Source organism: Theropithecus gelada, chromosome 3 (genome assembly GCF_003255815.1).
Source record: "Theropithecus gelada isolate Dixy chromosome 3, Tgel_1.0, whole genome shotgun sequence".
In the NCBI taxonomy this organism is placed as follows: Eukaryota; Metazoa; Chordata; class Mammalia; order Primates; family Cercopithecidae; genus Theropithecus; species Theropithecus gelada.
In genome coordinates, this window is record NC_037670.1 from 36,115,237 (window position 1) to 36,133,955 (window position 18,719).

At 43.7% G+C, this 18,719-nt stretch overlaps 1 protein-coding gene across 1 annotated transcript; it reads left to right on the forward strand.

The window, feature by feature from the left end:
* Window positions 1–1,680: 1,680 nt before the first annotated feature.
* Window positions 1,681–10,770, forward strand: ADAMTS1 (ADAM metallopeptidase with thrombospondin type 1 motif 1). The gene is made up of 9 exons (XM_025379475.1): window positions 1,681–2,859; window positions 4,399–4,745; window positions 5,093–5,225; window positions 5,927–6,094; window positions 6,530–6,816; window positions 7,031–7,217; window positions 7,330–7,505; window positions 8,470–8,645; window positions 8,806–10,770. Exons 1-9 carry the CDS (start codon window positions 2,130–2,132, stop codon window positions 9,503–9,505), a joined length of 2,904 nt encoding a protein of 967 aa, XP_025235260.1. The 5' UTR covers window positions 1,681–2,129; the 3' UTR covers window positions 9,506–10,770.
* Window positions 10,771–18,719: the final 7,949 nt, after the last annotated feature.

Sequence of the window (18,719 nt, forward strand, 5' to 3'; positions counted from 1 at the left end):
ACGATGAGGGTGATTTTAGGAAACCAAAATTACATTTACGAAACCACCCACTCCTAAATGTGTAGGGACTAGAGGTCGTTACTAAGCCCTTGCAGAAGTAAGCGGAGTTGCTTCTCTCTGCCATTCTTGCTCATTTGATTTTTCCTGGTGAGTGGAGAGCAATGTGTTTGTTTTCGTTTTTCAAGTAAGCAATCTCGCTAGGAAAAAAGAAATTGGAAAGCATCCGGAAAGGAACGCTTGGAAGAGGGACCTGTGGGAGAACTAGAAGGGACGCTTCTGGCTGGGGCCGACTGAAGTTGGGAAGATCTGGGGAGGAGCGAGGAAAGGACCCAGATCAACTTGGAGCCAACCAAGAGAGCGGACGGGGGTGGGGCGGAAAGGCGGAGACCAGGTCGAGCACTAACGCGGGGGCGCGCGAGTGTGAGGGTTGCGGGTCTGCCCGGGGCTAGGGCGGTCGCTCTCGCCATTGTCCCCGCGGCTTTCCGCTGTGAAACACGTCCTTCCTCTGGGTCCTTGAGCCCCTCCCACATTTTGGAGAGAAAAGCCACTCAGTTTTTTTTCCTAAAGACCTGTTGGTGGAAAGACTCAGCTCTCCTCGCTTTCGTAACGCGGATATAGCCTTTTCCCTTCCTGGTAGGAAGAGGAAGGAGGGGTCCGGGAAGGAAGCCGATTTCCTTCTTTACCCCACTGCACGCTTGCTAGCCCCAGCGATCGCTGCTGGCCCCCGGGTAGGAAAGTGGGGTTCCTGGCCGTTTCTGCGACGCTGGCCTAGGGCTTGCAGCTGCTGTGGAGTGGAAGCACGCAGACTGGCGGGAGCCGATCATTTCTCGAATGAAGAAGAGAAAGCGCAACTCCCTCCTTAGGCTCTAGGGAATTGAGCCGCGTCCCAGATCACCCATTCCAGAAATGTGAAACCGGGTCCTCACAAAGTCGTCTCTGGGGAAGAGGTGGCGTGTGGGGTGGGGGTTGGTGGAGGGTGAAGGCATAAGCAAACATATTTTAAAATCCAGACCCTAAGAAGTGTCACCTGGCCCCTCACCCAGGCATGCTTTCTGGGGGAAGCGCAGGGCCAACCAAGCTTTCCCGAGAAAAGTTGGGGCAAAGAGAGAGCAGGCTGCGGCTAAGGAGATCCTGGCAGGCTGCGAAGGTGGAGAAGTGGGGTGGGGTACTTTTCTAGAAAGTGTAGCCCTAGCTCATCTCCTAGATTGGGGAAGAGGGAACTGAGGGAGTAGGGAAGGAGACTCAGGGCAGCTCCAGGATAGGGAAATGTTGAAGAAGGGACTCCGTTCTCCACCCGAATCTTCCTGCCCAGGAACCGCAGCCCAGCGCGGTAACTGAGTTACCGCAACCGGGCGGTGGGGAGGAAGGGTGGTCCAGGAAACCCGCGAGGGAGAAGAGCGGTGGAAGGGAGAGTCTTCTCCCTGGAGCGGCCCCAGCAGTACAAAGTGCTGGTCACAGTGCCCCTTCCGCCCCTAGATTGACGAGCAGTGGCGTGGAGCCAGCGCGGAGGCTGCCCCCTCCCCCTCCCCAGCCCGCAGCGCAGAGCGCGGTTTAGCACCAACGGAGCCGGGGGCGGCGTCTTTGGGATGGAAAAGGGCCAAAGGGGAGGAGTGGGGTGGGGGGGGGGGGGCGGTTTCCCGGGCCACTATAAAAGGACCGCTCGGTTGCCCGGTTCTTGCACTCGCTGGAAAGCGGCTCCGATCCAGGGGCTATTGCAAAGCCAGGGTGCGCTACCGGACAGCGAGGGGAGAGCCCTGCGCAGAGTGAGCAACACCGCAGCCAAGGCGGAGGCCGAAGAGGGGCGCCAGGCACCAATCTCCTCGTTGCCTCAGCCCCGGAGGCGCCCCAGAGCGCTTCTTGTCCCCGCAGAGCCACTCTGCCTGCGCCTGCCTCTCAGTGTCTCCAACTTTGCGCTGGAAGAAAAACTTCCCGCGCGCCGGCAGAACTGCAGCGCCTCCTCTTAGTGAATCCGGGAGCTTCGGCTGTAGCCGGCTCTGCGCGCCCTTCCAACGAATAATAGAAATTGTTAATTTTAATCAAGAGCAGGCCAGCGAGGCTTTGCTCTCCCGACCCGAACTAAAGCTCCCTCGCTCCGTGCGCTGCTGCGAGCGGTGTCTCCTGGGGCTCCAATGCAGCGAGCTGTACCCGAGGGGTTCGGAAGGCGCAAGCTGGGCAGCGACATGGGGAAGGCGGAGCGGGCTCTGGGGTCTCGGAGCTTTGGGCCCGTGCCCACGCTGCTGCTGCTTGCCGCGGCGCTACTGGCGGTGTCGGACGCACTCGGGCGCCCCTCCGAGGAGGACGAGGAGCTGGTGGTGCCGGAGCTGGAGCGCGCCCCAGGACACGGGACCACGCGCCTCCGCCTGCACGCCTTTGACCAGCAGCTGGATCTGGAGCTGCGGCCCGACAGCAGCTTTTTGGCGCCCGGCTTCACGCTCCAGAACGTGGGGCGCAAACCCGGGTCCGAGACGCCTCTTCCGGAACCCGACCTGGCGCACTGCTTCTACTCCGGCACCGTGAATGGCGATCCCAGCTCAGCTGCCGCCCTCAGCCTCTGCGAGGGCGTGCGCGGCGCCTTCTACCTGCGGGGCGAGGCATATTTCATCCAGCCGCTGCCCGCAGCCAGCGAGCGCCTCGCCACCGCCGCCCCAGGGGAGAAGCCGCCGGCACCACTACAGTTCCACCTCCTGCGGCGGAATCGGCAGGGCGACGGCGGCGGCACGTGCGGGGTCGTGGACGACGAGCCCCGGCCGACTGGGAAAGCGGAGACGGAAGACGAGAACGAAGGGAATGAGGGCGAGGACGAAGGGGCTCAGTGGTCGCCGCAGGACCCGGCACTGCAACGCGTAGGACAGCCCACAGGTAGAAGAATTGCTCTCGTTTGTCTGTCCATTCATCCTCCTCTCCTCACTTTCTCTATCCCACGCGACTTCAGGGTAGACTCCTGCTGGCAGGCAGGAGCATAAGTCCGCGGGCAGAACGGAGGCCTGGAATGGAGGAATGTGGTTTGAGGTTTGGATTGGTGAACTCAGCTAGAAAACACACTTTCATTTGGCCGAATAATGAATAACCAAGAAAAAAACTGACAAACGATTTTCTGCAAACTAAAGCAAAGCATTTAGGCCGGGGAGGGAGAGTTTGTAACCTGACTCCTTCCACCTTTAGTGAGTTGCAGCTTGTGCGAGTTCTTTCCACTCTGTGTATTTCTTTTTAACGATTTTGTGTGTGTCTTTTGTCCGGGTTGCAATGTTGCGCTGAGTTTTGTAACCGCTGCCTGTGCGTGCATCCTGGGCTCACGGGAGGGCGGATGTGGAGAGGGCAGAGGACCAATGGTGACCTAGGAAGGTACTCTGAGCGGCTACGCTAGGATCTCTGTTCTGCAGGCTCTGTCCGCTTTCCCCCTTATAAGGCTGACCCCCGGTCGGCTGAAGGCGGTGGGGCCCCTTCGAAGAACCTGCTTGGGAGGTCTTTCTCGGGCTTGCCCCGCCTCCCAGTTTGCACTCCCTCTCGCGGCCATAATTCTGCTCTCAAGCACTGTTGAAAGTCACTGCAGGTCCTTCCTACTACGCCTTCTCTGTGGTGTGCAGTGCTTATTCTCCAGTTCTTTTCATCACTTTGGTGCCTTTTTCCTTCTTTAACTCTCTCACGTGTCATTTTTTAAACAATTCTCCCCTTTTCCCCTGCTCCTCTGCTCCTGGCAACAAAGTGGTCGCAGCCCAGTTCGGGACTTTCCCCAGGGGTTGGGTCTCAGTCCGGAGTGGAAGACCGTGTTCCAAATAATCAGTCTTGCCTGGAAGTCAGAACTTATTTCCCTGGGGCAGTGGGAGTGGGGCCATAGGCGGCTGGGCAGAGTGGGTGGTCCTTGTGCCCGGAATTGGCAAGAGCGGAGCACCCCAGGGACCTCTGGAATGAGACAGCAGAGCTGTGCAGTCTGAGATTCCTTAAGGCCCGGCCCCTTGGCAGCAGCCCAGGCCCTACCCGAGGCCTTCCACGTGGAGCCCGATGATCTCATTCAGGATTTGAGCCCTCGCCTGTGAAAGAGTGACTCAGGGCCTCTGCCTGCCACCCTTGCTCCAAGATTTTACAATTGGGTAGGATGATGTGCGAAACTGCCTTGTTCAGACTGTAGGATTTCAAAGAGAACAGAAGAAATCCTGCTCACACACACGCAGGAAGAGCCTGACCATGCAGAGGAGCGCGTGGTCTTTTTATTTAAAGGAGAGGAGAGAACTTTAAAAATAACACTTTGAGTGAAGAGATGCAAATATTTTTGTTTTTGTTGTTCCCGGGTATATTTTTGCTTTGTTTGCTTTGACTGGTTAGGCTTTCCTAATATATGCTAGGAAGGTAACTATTCTGGAACAGCCTGACCGTAGCAAACTTTCTTTTTTTTCTTTACAGGAACTGGAAGCATAAGAAAGAAGCGATTTGTGTCCAGTCACCGCTATGTGGAAACCATGCTTGTGGCAGACCAGTCGATGGCAGAATTCCACGGCAGTGGTCTAAAGCATTACCTTCTCACGTTGTTTTCGGTGGCAGCCAGGTTGTACAAACACCCCAGCATTCGTAATTCAGTTAGCCTGGTGGTGGTGAAGATCTTGGTCATCCACGATGAACAGAAGGGGCCAGAAGTGACTTCCAATGCTGCCCTCACTCTGAGGAACTTCTGCAACTGGCAAAAGCAGCACAACCCACCCAGTGACCGGGATGCAGAGCACTATGACACAGCAATTCTTTTCACCAGACAGGTAAGAGGAAGAAAGTACCTGTTGTGAGACTGTCCTCTTAGGAGTCTACATTGTACCAAAAAGATATATACAAGGCATTTCACCAGTGTTTTTGCAGTTAACCTTTTTTTAATTGGCTAGCATGGTTTATTGTACTTATTTCTACTGTAATTTTAATATTTCAAGTTTCACAGTTCTATTTTAAAAGCATTAGGAAAAAAGCTTGATTAAAGTCACATGCAATCTTATGTCAACAATAATGAATGTAGATGCTCCAAAGCATATGTGAAGGCACACCCTGCCAAAAAAATTAGATCCCAAGGTTCATGCTCCCCTTATTAATAAGGATTTACCTTTGCTTTTTGTAGGACTTGTGTGGGTCCCAGACATGTGATACTCTTGGGATGGCTGATGTTGGAACTGTGTGTGATCCGAGCAGAAGCTGCTCTGTCATAGAAGATGATGGTTTACAAGCTGCCTTCACCACAGCCCATGAATTAGGTAAGGCTGCTTCAGAGTAGGAGTTAAGCCCAATTCAGAAATGTAAACTGGTAAAACAATATAAGAAGGAGAGTCTGTAGGTTATATTGCTATTTTAGGTCCTAGTACATCTTAGAAACTATAGAAAATATTTTTTTCACTATTTCAAACATGGTCATTTTTATTAAAGTAAAAAATAAGATAGTAGTAGCTCTGGACATTTGGAAATGTGTATGTTTGTTTACACCCTGTGAAAAGTAGACATGGTCTCCAAAATAGCCGGTCTCCTAAATGTATTTCTTCCTTTAGAAATATTATTTTGGGACAAATGAATGAATGAATCCCTGTTGGGAAAAAAGAACCTGCTGCATATCATCCATATTTTATTTTATTTATTATTATTTTTTTTGAGATGGAGTCTCACTCTGTCTCCCAGGCTGGAGTGGAGTGGCGTGATCTTGGCTCATTGCAATCTCTGCCTCCTGGGTTCAAGTGATTCTGCTACCTCAGCCTGCCCAGTAGCTGGGATTACAGGTGCACGCCACTACACCCAGCTGATTTTTGTATTTTTAGTAGAGACGGGGTTTCGCCATGTTGGCCATGCTGGTCTCGAACTCCTGACCTCAAGTGATCCGCCCGCCTCAGCTTCTGGAATTATAGGTGTGAGCCACCACACTGAGCCATGATCCATATTTTAATGTGGGTTTTGGATTGCTTCCTAGGCCACGTGTTTAACATGCCACATGATGATGCAAAGCAGTGTGCCAGTCTTAATGGTGTGAACCAGGATTCCCACATGATGGCGTCAATGCTTTCCAACTTGGACCATAGCCAGCCTTGGTCTCCTTGCAGTGCCTACATGATTACATCATTTCTGGATAATGGTCATGGTGAGATGTTCCAGCTACTCTCTCTAGATGGCATCTAACCTTTCATGCATAAAGTTTAGTTAAATGAACTCTTTCCTTTTTGTTCTTTTTATTTTCCCCACTTAAACATTACTTTTCCTCTGTCTGTCAAGATCCTAACTGTTGAGATCTTAATTCCAAATAAAAAATAGTGCTTCTGGTTGAGTAGCTCCCAAAGTCCATTCATTCACATTGTTAGCAGATCAATAACTTCCTGTCATTGTTAATACAGAAATACTCCATTGAGGATAAGATCTTAATAGTAATGTAAATCTCTTTAGCATTTCCCTCCCCCAGCTTTACAGTTTTCAAATCACTTTGCTATCTATTTTCTCATATGATATTTTCTGAAATGGGATCTACTTCTGCATGCCCTCACTAACTCTGTATTAATATTGTTTGGCATTTGCTTTGCAGGGGAATGTTTGATGGACAAGCCCCAGAATCCCATACAGCTCCCAGGCGATCTCCCTGGCACCTCGTACGATGCCAACCGGCAGTGCCAGTTTACATTTGGGGAGGACTCCAAACACTGCCCTGATGCAGCTAGCACGTGCAGCACCTTATGGTGTACCGGCACCTCTGGCGGAGTGCTGGTGTGCCAAACCAAACACTTCCCATGGGCAGATGGCACCAGCTGCGGAGAAGGGAAATGGTGTATCAACGGCAAGTGTGTGAACAAAACCGACAGAAAGCATTTTGATGTGAGTTTTTCTACTGAAACACATTCAGAATTGAAAAGAACAAAGTGATGGTAAAAGATTTGATACCAAGTTAAACATCCCCATCTGTGTCCTCTAGCAGGAATGCGAGATAGCTTATTTTTAGAATTGATTCTTTGTCCCATGTGGTTTTCTTTGATACCCTAAAAGTTCTCTTTAGAGAATTCTAATGCTGATGATTTGTGTCTCCATTTAGACTCCTTTTCATGGAAGCTGGGGGATGTGGGGACCTTGGGGAGACTGTTCGAGAACATGCGGTGGAGGAGTCCAGTACACGATGAGGGAATGTGATAACCCAGTCCCAAAGAATGGAGGGAAGTACTGTGAAGGCAAACGAGTACGCTACAGATCCTGTAACATTGAGGACTGTCCAGACAATAATGGTGAGGAGCAACGGACTCTGATTTTAAGAAGTGGGATAAAAAAAAGGTGCACCCACAAACAGGTGGCTCAAGATTAGAAACTGATAATGTTATCATATTATTCTCTTTCCAGGAAAAACCTTTAGAGAGGAACAATGTGAGGCACACAACGAGTTTTCAAAAGCTTCCTTTGGGAGTGGACCTGCAGTGGAATGGATCCCCAAGTACGCTGGCGTCTCCCCAAAGGACAGGTGCAAGCTCATCTGCCAAGCCAAAGGCATTGGCTACTTCTTCGTTTTGCAGCCCAAGGTAGTTTTTACCTTATTTTTACCTAAAAACTTAGGCGTAGGCTTGCTACCTTTTCAAGTAATTTTTGATATACTTTCTTTGCTTTCCATATGAACATATCTTCAATGTCACATTTGAACTCCTTTTCTTTTACATTAATTGGCAACTGCCTGCTTTGAGTTTAGTGTTGTTTTCAGTTCTGAATGAAGCTTAAATCTAACACTTCAGATGCTTGCAATTGCTCACTATTACTCTTTCATATACAAGGAGAAGCTTTTTGGACAATCAAGCACTCCTCCGTGTGGCTAGGCTTCACATACAGCTCATAGTTAGATACATTATATGTTCACACAGTAACCAGTAGTTTAAGTTTATGCATGGTCCAAAATACTTGTTACTGGGTAACTAGCAGTAGCAGGTGCAAACACAATAATTGAAATGGCAGTCTGAGTACTGATAATTTTTATGTTTGAAAACACATACTGAACTAGGAAAAGCATCATTTCTTTTGCTGCTTTGCTAAGAGAATATATCTGGCTCTGAGATAGAAAATAGAATTTAATGTGATCGAGACGATCATGTGTCATTAGCACCGTAGGCTATGAAAATACTCCCAAGTTGCAGATTCAGTATTCAGCAAGTGATTTATAAAGCACTTACTCTTGCCAGATATTAATTATTCTAAGCTCTGAAGATACAGCAGTAATCAAAGTGACAAAGAGCTCTACTTTCATTGACCTTACTTGGAGGAGAGCTAGGTCAATAGATAAATAATTTTTAAAAACCTCTAATTTCTTCAGATGTCTATATGCAGTACTGAAAAACATGCCAAAGTGAAGGGTAAATGCATGAAATGCATAATATGTAGAGGGCACTGTTTTTAATTAGCATGGTCAGGAAAGTAGAGAGAATATGTTTAAACTTGTCATTGCAGCATCTCCTTCCTTTGCTTGTATGTAACACTAGACATGTGTCCTTTTTTCAGGTTGTAGATGGTACTCCATGTAGCCCAGATTCCACCTCTGTCTGTGTGCAAGGACAGTGTGTAAAAGCTGGTTGTGATCGCATCATAGACTCCAAAAAGAAGTTTGATAAATGTGGTGTTTGTGGGGGAAATGGATCTACTTGTAAGAAAATATCAGGATCAGTTACTAGTGCAAAGTAAGTTTTAAAACACCTATTCGCAGACCTTATAATTTAAATGGGCCTTTCAACAGGTCTGGGAAAAAAACATATCTCATAAAAGATGAATGTGTTTTTAAGCTACATAATCTAATTAGCCAGTGATTCAGAGATTTATGCCTGTTTTTGTCACCTGCAGACCTGGATATCATGATATCATCACAATTCCAACTGGAGCCACCAACATCGAAGTGAAACAGCGGAACCAGAGAGGGTCCAGGAACAATGGCAGCTTTCTCGCCATCAAAGCTGTCGATGGCACTTATATTCTTAACGGTGACTACACTTTGTCCACCTTAGAGCAAGACATTATGTACAAAGGTGTTGTCCTGAGGTACAGCGGCTCCTCTGCGGCACTGGAGAGAATTCGCAGCTTTAGCCCTCTCCAAGAGCCCTTGACCATCCAGGTGCTTACTGTGGGCAATGCCCTTCGACCTAAAATTAAATACACCTACTTCGTAAAGAAGAAGAAGGAATCTTTCAATGCTATCCCCACCTTTTCAGCATGGGTCATAGAAGAGTGGGGCGAATGTTCTAAGTCATGTGAATTGGGTTGGCAGAGAAGACTAGTAGAATGCCGAGACATTAATGGACAGCCTGCTTCCGAGTGTGCAAAGGAAGTGAAGCCAGCCAGCACCAGACCTTGTGCAGACCATCCCTGTCCCCAGTGGCAGCTGGGGGAGTGGTCATCATGTTCTAAGACCTGTGGGAAGGGTTACAAAAAAAGAAGCTTGAAATGTCTGTCCCATGATGGGGGGGTGTTATCTCATGAGAGCTGTGATCCTTTAAAGAAACCTAAACATTTCATAGACTTTTGCACCATGGCAGAATGCAGTTAAGTGGTGTTAGCTTTGAGGGCAAGGCAAAGTGAGGAAGGGCTGGTGCACGGAAAGCAAGAAGGCTGGAGGGATCCAGCGTATCTTGCCGGTAACCAGTGAGGTGTATTAGTAAGGTGGGATTATGGGGGTAGATAGAAAAGGAGTTGAATCATCAGAGTAAACTGCCAGTTGCAAATTTGATAGGATAGTTAGTGAGGATTATTAACCTCTGAGCAGTGATATAGCATAATAAAGCCCCGGGCATTATTATTATTTCTTTTGTTACATCTATTACAAGTTTGAAAAAAACGAAGCAATTGTCAAAAAAAAAGTTACAACTATTACAACCCCTGTTTCCTGGTACTTATCAAATACTTTGTATCACGGGGGTTGGGAAATGAAAAGTAGGAGAAAGGTGAGATTTTACTAAGACCTGTTTTACTTTACCTCACTAACAAGGGGGGAGAAAGGAGTACAAATAGGACCTTTGACCAGCACTGTTTATGGCTGCTATGGTTTCAGAGAATGTTTATGCATTATTTCTACCAAGAATTAAAACTTCAGATTGTTCAACATGAGAGAAAAGCTCAGCAACGTGAAATGACTCAAACGGCTTCCTCTTTACTTTTTTGACCATCTCAGTCTTTATTTGTGTAATTCATTTTGAGGAAAAAACAACTCCATGTATTTATTAAAGTCTACAATGGAAAAAAAAGCAGTGAAGCATTAGGTGCTGGTAAAAACTAGAGGAGACACAGTGAGATTAGTACCTCCAACTTCCTTTCTTTCCTACCATGTAACCCTGCTTTGGGAATATGGATGTAAAGAAGTAGCTTGTGTCTCATGAAAATCAGTAAAATCACACAAGAAGGATGAAATGCCGGAACAAAAATGAGGTGTGTAGAACAGGGTCCCACAGGTTTGGGGACATTGAGATCACTTGTGGTGGGGAGGCTGCTGAGGGGTAGCAGGTCCATCTCCAGCAGCTGGTCCAACAGTCATATCCTGATGAATGTCTGTTCAGCTCTTCTGTGAGAATACGATTTTTTCCATATGTATATAGTAAAATATGTTACTATAAATTACATGTACTTTATAAGTATTGGTTTGGGTGTTCCTTCCAAGAAGGACTATAGTTAGTAATAAATGCCTATAATAACATATTTATTTTTATACATTTATTTCTAATGAAAAAACTTTTAAATTATATCGCTTTTGTGAAAGTGCATATAAAATAGAGTATTTATACAATATATGTTACTAGAAATAAAAGAACACTTTTGGAATGTGTGTGTCTGTTTTTTGAAGTGGGAATTAATTCCTGGGAAGGAAACTTGAGACACAAACATTGAATCAGAAGACCAAATTATTTTCTTAAATAATTTGGCAATAAGATTTTGTTCTAGAGGAAGGTGAAGCAAGATGGCCAAATAGAAGATTCTGTTCTAGTGAAATATATTTTTTGTATCCTTGGTATACATGATTGCTAAAAAGAAATTTATGATGTCATTTGTTACTACTGTATCTAATAATATACACCAGTGGTTGGCAAACTTCTTTTGTAAAAAGCCAAAAGGTAAATATTCGCAACTTTGTCAATCCTGTCACCTATCCTGTCAATACCATCTGTCACAACTGCTCAACTGTGCTGTTGTAGCACAAAAGTAGCCATAAAGAATGAGTAAGTGAACAGACATGGCTGTGTTCTAATAAAACTATTTGCAAAAACAAATAGTGGGTCAGATTTGTTCTGTAGGTTCAGTTTGCCAACCCTGGTATATACCATAAATTAAATGGAAAGAGCTTTCACTTCTGGATGCTTTTTGAATTTGTATCTCTTCCTCAATTATATCCCATGAGTAAAAATATGTGAAAGTATTTAGCTATTGACTAGAAAACAATGACTCATAAATTACATTTAAGGTAGACATACATGGTGAGTTAAATCCTCTAAATGTCTCACTTGCTCATCAGGAATACCTAAGGGGTTTTGGAGAAACCTTGGAAAGCCCAGGCCTTTCTGGGTAGTCGTTTTGTAAATCACTGTCTTTTAAATACTAAGTGGTACATCAATAACTTTAAAAGTTCAGATTCCTTCCAAAGTAACTACACTTCTCCCAGGAAATAGTATTTACTAGAAGACAGATTATGTGGTTAACCACAGACATTGTGAACTCTACATTTTTCTCCTTTTCCTTGAAAGGAGGAGTTTGTGCCCTCTCCTGTTGCAGTTTAATAAAGACATACCTAAGACTGGGAAGAAAAAGAGATTTAATGGACTCACAGTTCCGCATGGTTAGGGAGGCCTCACAATCATGGCAGAAGGCAAGATGGAGCAAGTCATGTCTTATATGGATGGCGGCTGGCAAAGAGAGAGAGCTTGTGCAGGGGAACTCCTCTTTATAAAGCCATCAGATCTCATGAGACTTATTCACCTGTCACAAGAACAGCGCACAGAAAAGACCCACCCCCATCATTCAGTTACCTCCCACAGGATCCCACAACACGCAGGAATTATGGGAACTACAAGATAAGATTTGGTGGGGACGCAGCCAAACCATACCAGTATTACAATATAGCATGCTAGTTTTTACGTATAGATGATAATTTCTAACTTACTCTCAGTTATTCAAAGTGTTCTTCCCCTGAGCAATTGAACATATGATTCTCAGCAGTCAGGTGTACAGGTGCAGAGAATCAAATTGATTTCTGGTTATTTTTTTTCCTACCTACTAGATCAAAGGACTGAAAGTTAAAGTCCTCTTCTCACATTGTGGGAACTACTCTTGGTCCTCCAGAACTCATTTAAACACAGAATTTAACCATTCAATTCAGTGACCTAACTTGCCACTTGCAACAGCAACCTCTCACAATAAATCATTTGTCTCCATTAGAGCAGTACAAATCCCCACAGTAAGTGACATGGAGGATACACATGAGAAATGCCGTGACCCTCATTAACTATACATGCCATTTGAGAAAATGAGATCCATAAATCTAAAATGATAGCTCATAAGATTGAAAAGTCACTTTTGGATCTTGCCTCGTTCACCAGAATTCTTTTCTTTTTAATAGCTTAGATTGATTTGACGTGAGTAACGACACTGAACTTCAGGACGCTAAGAGATAAAATCAGCCAAAAAAATTTCCTATCATCCTCTCAGATCAAGGCAATGTCAGACAACTTTCTGGTGTTGCCACGTTGTTTTTCAGCCCTCTGCTGGTGAAATTTTTTTTTTCATCAGTAGGTTGAGTAGTTTAAGATACTCTATGTTGGCAGCAAATTGAGATTAGTTCAAAACACACATCCCGATTTTATAAGCTTGACTAACCGCTGGCTTGAAAGAAGGAGAGATTTTGTGCTCTCTCCTGTTGCAGGTATAAATGATAAGCTGTGCCTCTGATGAAAGAAACTTTCCACAGTGGAAAGATCAGAGACTCAAGGCCTGCATCTGGTTTCCTTTGTCCCGTGGGATGCTCCTTGAATGTGATGCACTCCCACATCCCTAAGAGTAGTGGTCCCTGAGGGTCAGACTACTGTGAATGCGGCTGCTCCTCTGGGTCTCATCCCCAGTGAGGTTTCCATCCTCCATGCTGGTGGTGGTGAATGTCTGCAAGGGATCCAGTGATGTGATCTGTCTGGGCCCCCAGCAGTGGGTACGAGTACCAGCTCAGTTGTGGGTGGGAAGGGAGTAAACTAGACCCTGTGAGATTTCCATGGTTATAAATAGCCTTAGTGTGTTGGCCTTCTCAAATACAGCTGTGGTGGTCATGTACTGGGCACATGGACAGACTCAAGATCTACTGGTTAGCCAGGGTGATGCAGGCAATGGTGATAGTTGAGGTTTTGCAAAAGTGTTCTCCTTCCTGGGCACTGTTATTGTGCCTGCAGATGTAATGGGCTGTGCCACTTGGCCTCCAGCCCGGTGGTGGCACTTGCAAAAGAACGCCAACTGTGATGGTAGTTTTGGGATTTGTGCTTGCCTTATGTTACCATGGGTAGGGGAGTCGGGGGGAAGGGAGGGGCGTACTCTGGGGTCTCAGGCAATGTGCAGGACCATGGAGCTCCCAGGAGTCTCTGTCCATTGTATTACACTACCAGGGCAGATGAAGGGCCAAAGCCAGGTGGGGACTGGGTCAGGTAAGTTTGCTGTTTGGCTCTCCACTTGTGAGTACAAGCAGCAGCCCCGGAGGTGATCAGAGGGCAACTCCCTGCCTGCTGGGTAACGTTACAGGGAGGAGTGCAGCTGCCTCTGCGGTACAAATGCATTCACATGGGGAGTTGGGGGTAGCAGGCAGCAGTAAGCCCCACTCAGCCCCCACACACTCGGCAAGGCAGGTCTACACATCCACAGTGTTCTACTAGCAGCAGCTAGCTGGATTCCAGACAGCCTGTACTCAGAATTCCAAACTGCCCCAGGCCAGAAGCATTCCGGGCTGAGACAGACACTCCGCCTTTCAGGCCACACCTCTTCTGGTCCTCCAGCAAAGCGTGGGCACCCAGCTTCTGTGCCTGTGGCTGTAGCACACTTCCCACTTGACTCTCAGTTCTGGCCAACGGGGTTCATTCCCACTCAAAATTATACCACACATCTGTTGGGAGCTTCTCTCATCCCATGACCATTAATTCAATTAGCTGGCAGACTTCTGCGGGGTCCTCCTTGAGGTAGGATCAGGCATGATTTCCCTCCATCACCACTGGATTCTGGGAGTGCACTCAAAGCAGGTCTGGACGCCGTTGCTCAAATACTCCCCACCACTCAGTAAGTCAGCTCCAGCGCTGGATAGGGTGAAGGCCTCCCCGCGCGGCCTGGACTGCCTGGCTCCTCAGTGAGAATGGAGGTCATAGATGCAGTCTCTCCCTCTCACGCTCAGGAGACACACAGGTTTTTGTGCGGTTCACGGTGTAAGCCTCTGCTCACCACTTCTTTGAAATGAGTCCGTGGTTTGTTTCAGTTTTTCGATGAGTTTCCTATGCTGCTTCTTGGAAAAATGTTCACAGCATGAATTTCTACACAATATTTTGCCTTTTTGAGTGTCTTTTCAAGTGGAGGCCTGCTAACAATGCCTCCAGTTCACCATCTTAGAAGAAAAAAAAAAAAAAAAAATCCAAGCACGATTTTCGGATCAGAGATTTCACCTATGATTGGCAAAAATAGTTCCCAGCTCTTTGTTTCATTTTTCTTCTAGAAGAGTCCACTACGGATCTTAATGAAAGAGGAACAATATACGGCAGCCATAATTTTCTAACCTCACTGATTTCCCAAAAGAAAAAAATACTTATTAATATTAGGATTGTGTGTGCTGGGACTATCAAGGAAATTAAGCAAAGCTATCATAGAGAAGTGTAGTCTGTTCTGCCATGTACATATTTCTGTGACATAGGTGAACTCATATGACATCAGCAGAAAGGGAATGAGGTCATTGAAGATGGAAGGTGTTTTGGTTCATCTACATGTTTTCTCAACAAAGTAAATGTTTTATGCTTTCTCATTGGAACAGCAAAACATAAAATATAGTAACTCATGAACACAGCAAGTCACAGAGGAATTCAGAACCATACACAATGCCCAGTCACCCCACTTGTCTCCATCTGGTCACAAACAGTCTTGGAAGTTCCTTATATGCCTTTGTTCAATGTGTTCTTATCTCTGTAATTCAGAAACCTGAATTTTTCTTTACAGCCCCTTCTAGCAGTCATATTGCCTTTATGTAAGGGTAGGTTTCTAAAAGTACAATTATTTGTTTGAAATTTAGTATGTTTTGTTAGCTAGGGAAGTTTCTTTTTATTTAGCATTACTATTGTTTTACGTTCTGCTGCTCTTAAGAGACGTACAAAACAATCACTTATTAGGGTGTGAAGTAGGTGAGGAGTGAAATCTTATGAAAAATAACATAGAAAGTTTTCTTAAATAAGGAGATATTTGAATGGAAACCAGAGAGATGGAATGGGATAGCTCTCAGAGGGATGTGATAATAGAGGGGGGCCACTACAGGTGGGAGTATGCTTCACTTCTTGGAGAGGACAGCAAGAGGCCAATGTGGCTGGAGCAATGATGATAGGAGGTTGGTGGAGGGCAGAGACCATGTTCCATTACAGTAGGCAGTATGTTTGCATTTTGCTCAGAGTGAGTTAGGGAGCTAGTGAAAGGAACTGAGCCTAGGAGAGACGTGCTTACCTAACATTTTAATCGAGGCCATTGTAGACGAGGACTCAATAGAAGACCATTGCCATAATTGCAATAAATGGCAATGGTGGACTGAGCTAGGGTGATAGCTATAGAGGTAATAAAAGAGGTCAACTTCTACAGCTCAAGACAATGAGATGTGCAGATTTATAGATGTGAAGGGAAAAGAAAAAACCATCACGGAGGACTCCAAAAATTTGTATTGTTCTTCTGTTTTGTTTGTTTGTTTGTTTTTGTTTTGGATGGGGAGATACTTTGTGCAACATATACGTGTACTGTGTTCTACTTAGAGATCAACAGAAATTAAAATACAAGAGTTCTAGTATTATTGAAACCAGTTCCACCTATAGCAAAGTACAAACAATTGCAGATAATATGGTTTCAAAATTATCTGGAAATGTAAAGATAGTTGTTAAAAAAGAGGATATATAATGTGAAATATTTTCGTAAAAATAATTCAAGTACAAAACCATATGCCATATTTACAAAATTATAAAAGAATTTTCTCAAATTATATTGGGAGTTATCAAAGAATATAATTTAATTCTTGAGTTTGGTAATTAGATAACTATAGATGAATGATATTTCTTGAAAACAAACACACACAAAAGTCTTTCATGGAAAGAGAAGGCACATGAAACCCATAAAGAACGGAAAGCAAAGTAAAAACACAAAATAAGATGACAGAATTCCAATTACATCATTATGGAAACACATTGTTTAAACTTTTCTATTAAAAGACAAATATCTTCAGGATGTGCTTAAAAATAAAATCCAAGGACATGATAAGTAAAAGGAAACTATCTAAATGAAAATGACATTTTTTTTTTCAAAGAAGTACAAAGATTTATCAGGCAAACACAGAGAAAATAGGAACAGAATTGATTTCAGCCAAATTATTTTTAAGATGGAAACACAAAAAATAAAATAAAGAATAATATTTTTGCGAATTGAAAGTACAAGTCACAATAAAATATGTGTCCTGGATAATAAAACATCTACCTATAAATTTAAAACTTTAAAAAAATACAAAGGATAATCAATAGGAGAGCACTATTCTATTTATTTTTAACATCTCTCTCTAGCTAAGGACAGATCAAATATGTAAGAAAAAAAGCCAACCTTTACAAAAACATAAAAGAAGACTCAAATAAAGCAAAAGATACACAAATTTATTTGAGTTTGACTCCAAATCATAACCTGTTTATTTTGTCCTAAAATAACGAGTAGACTTAATGAAATTTCAAGTATTGGCTAATGACTCATAAATTTTTGGAACTTGATAACATGATTCTGAAGTTCATCTGAAGAAATAAATTTGGTAATGAAAAACAGAGAGAAACAAAACTGAAAAACATGGTATAATACAAGAGACTTGTTTAACTTGATTTGTAAATTCACCCTAATCTTATGATTAGAAAACAAAATGGTAGTTGTAGAATTATTGATAAACATATCAATGGATAAAAAAATAGCTCAGAAACAAATCTTAGTAACCTTAACCACAAATTATTACTAGATGATAGTTAGAAGCATAAATCTGTGAGCAGAAAAGAACCATTCAAAACATAGCCCTGAAAAATGTTTGGAAAAAATAAATAAATTCAGAGGCTTCTTTTGGACTATTCATCAGCTTAAATTCTAGATACATAAATAGTTAAAAACATTTAAATGAAAACTGTGATAGTCAAGGTTCTCCAAAGAAACAGAACCAATACGATATCTATATCTATAATATACCTGTAATTATCAATTTATATAGATACCAATCTATCTCTCTGTATAGATCTATCTGTGTCTCTCTGCCTATCTATGTAGCTATAGAAGTTATAAAAGAGGTCAAATTCTACAGCTCAAGACAATGATATTTGCAGATGAACGTGATATGAAAGGAAAAGAAAAAACCATTCTGGATGACTCCAAAGATTTGTATTGTTCTTCTGGGTTATTTGTTTGTTTGTTTTTGTTTGGGTGGGAATATATCTGTCGTATAGTAAATGAATCTTATAGTAAATCTCTGTCTATCTATCTCCCTATATCTAGATCGATCGATCGATCGATCTGTCTATCTATCTATCTATCTATCTCTATCTAGATCTATCTATCTATCTATCTATCTGTCCCTATCTATCTATCTATCTATCTATCTATCTATCTATCTATCTATCTATCTATCTATCTATCTATCTATCTATCTATATCTGTCCTTAATCACACGATTAAGCAGGCTGAGAAATGACAAGAACTGTAGCCGGCGAGCTGGAGGCCCAAAAGACTAGGCTAATCAAATATCCATAGTTGATGGATGGCATCTGTGAATGGTAGTCACAAGAAGCAATCTCTTAAAAAACAAAAAGAAGAAGAGCTGATGGTATAGTTCTGTCTAAGTCTGATGCCAAAAGAAGATCCATGTCCCAGCTCAAAAGAAATTGGGCAGAGAGAGAAAACTCTCCCTTACTCAGTTTTTGTGTTCTATTCAGATCCTCAACAAATCAGATGAGACCCATCCATACTGGGGAAGCCAAGCCTCTTTACTCAGTCTACCAATTCAAAAGTTATTCTCATGCAAATGCACCCTGACAGAAACACCCAGAAAAATGTTTAACCAAATATCTAGGTACTCCAGGGCCAAGTCAAGTTGACACAGAAAGTCCACCATCACAAAAACCTTAAGAAGTATTAGTAAATATAAGGATATATTTGGCTGCTCCCTAGATGGGAGAGTATATGTGAACACAGAAACAATGAATGTGATTACACAGCCAAGACACAAACACACACACATATATACACAATACACACACGCAGATAAATGGAATGATTTGATTGGCTTAAAAGCTCTATACCTCCATGTTTCAAGATAGTTCTTTTAAAAATATGAAAAAAGTATTTCATTAAATACAAAAGGTATGGGGTTGTGATCTGTTACGTAGAAAAAATTCATACAAATAGATAAAAATAAGTACTCAAGACATTGTCAAAGGACCTGAACAGACAATTGAAAAAAAAATCAACATGTACATAAAGTTCAGAAAAAATACTCAGAC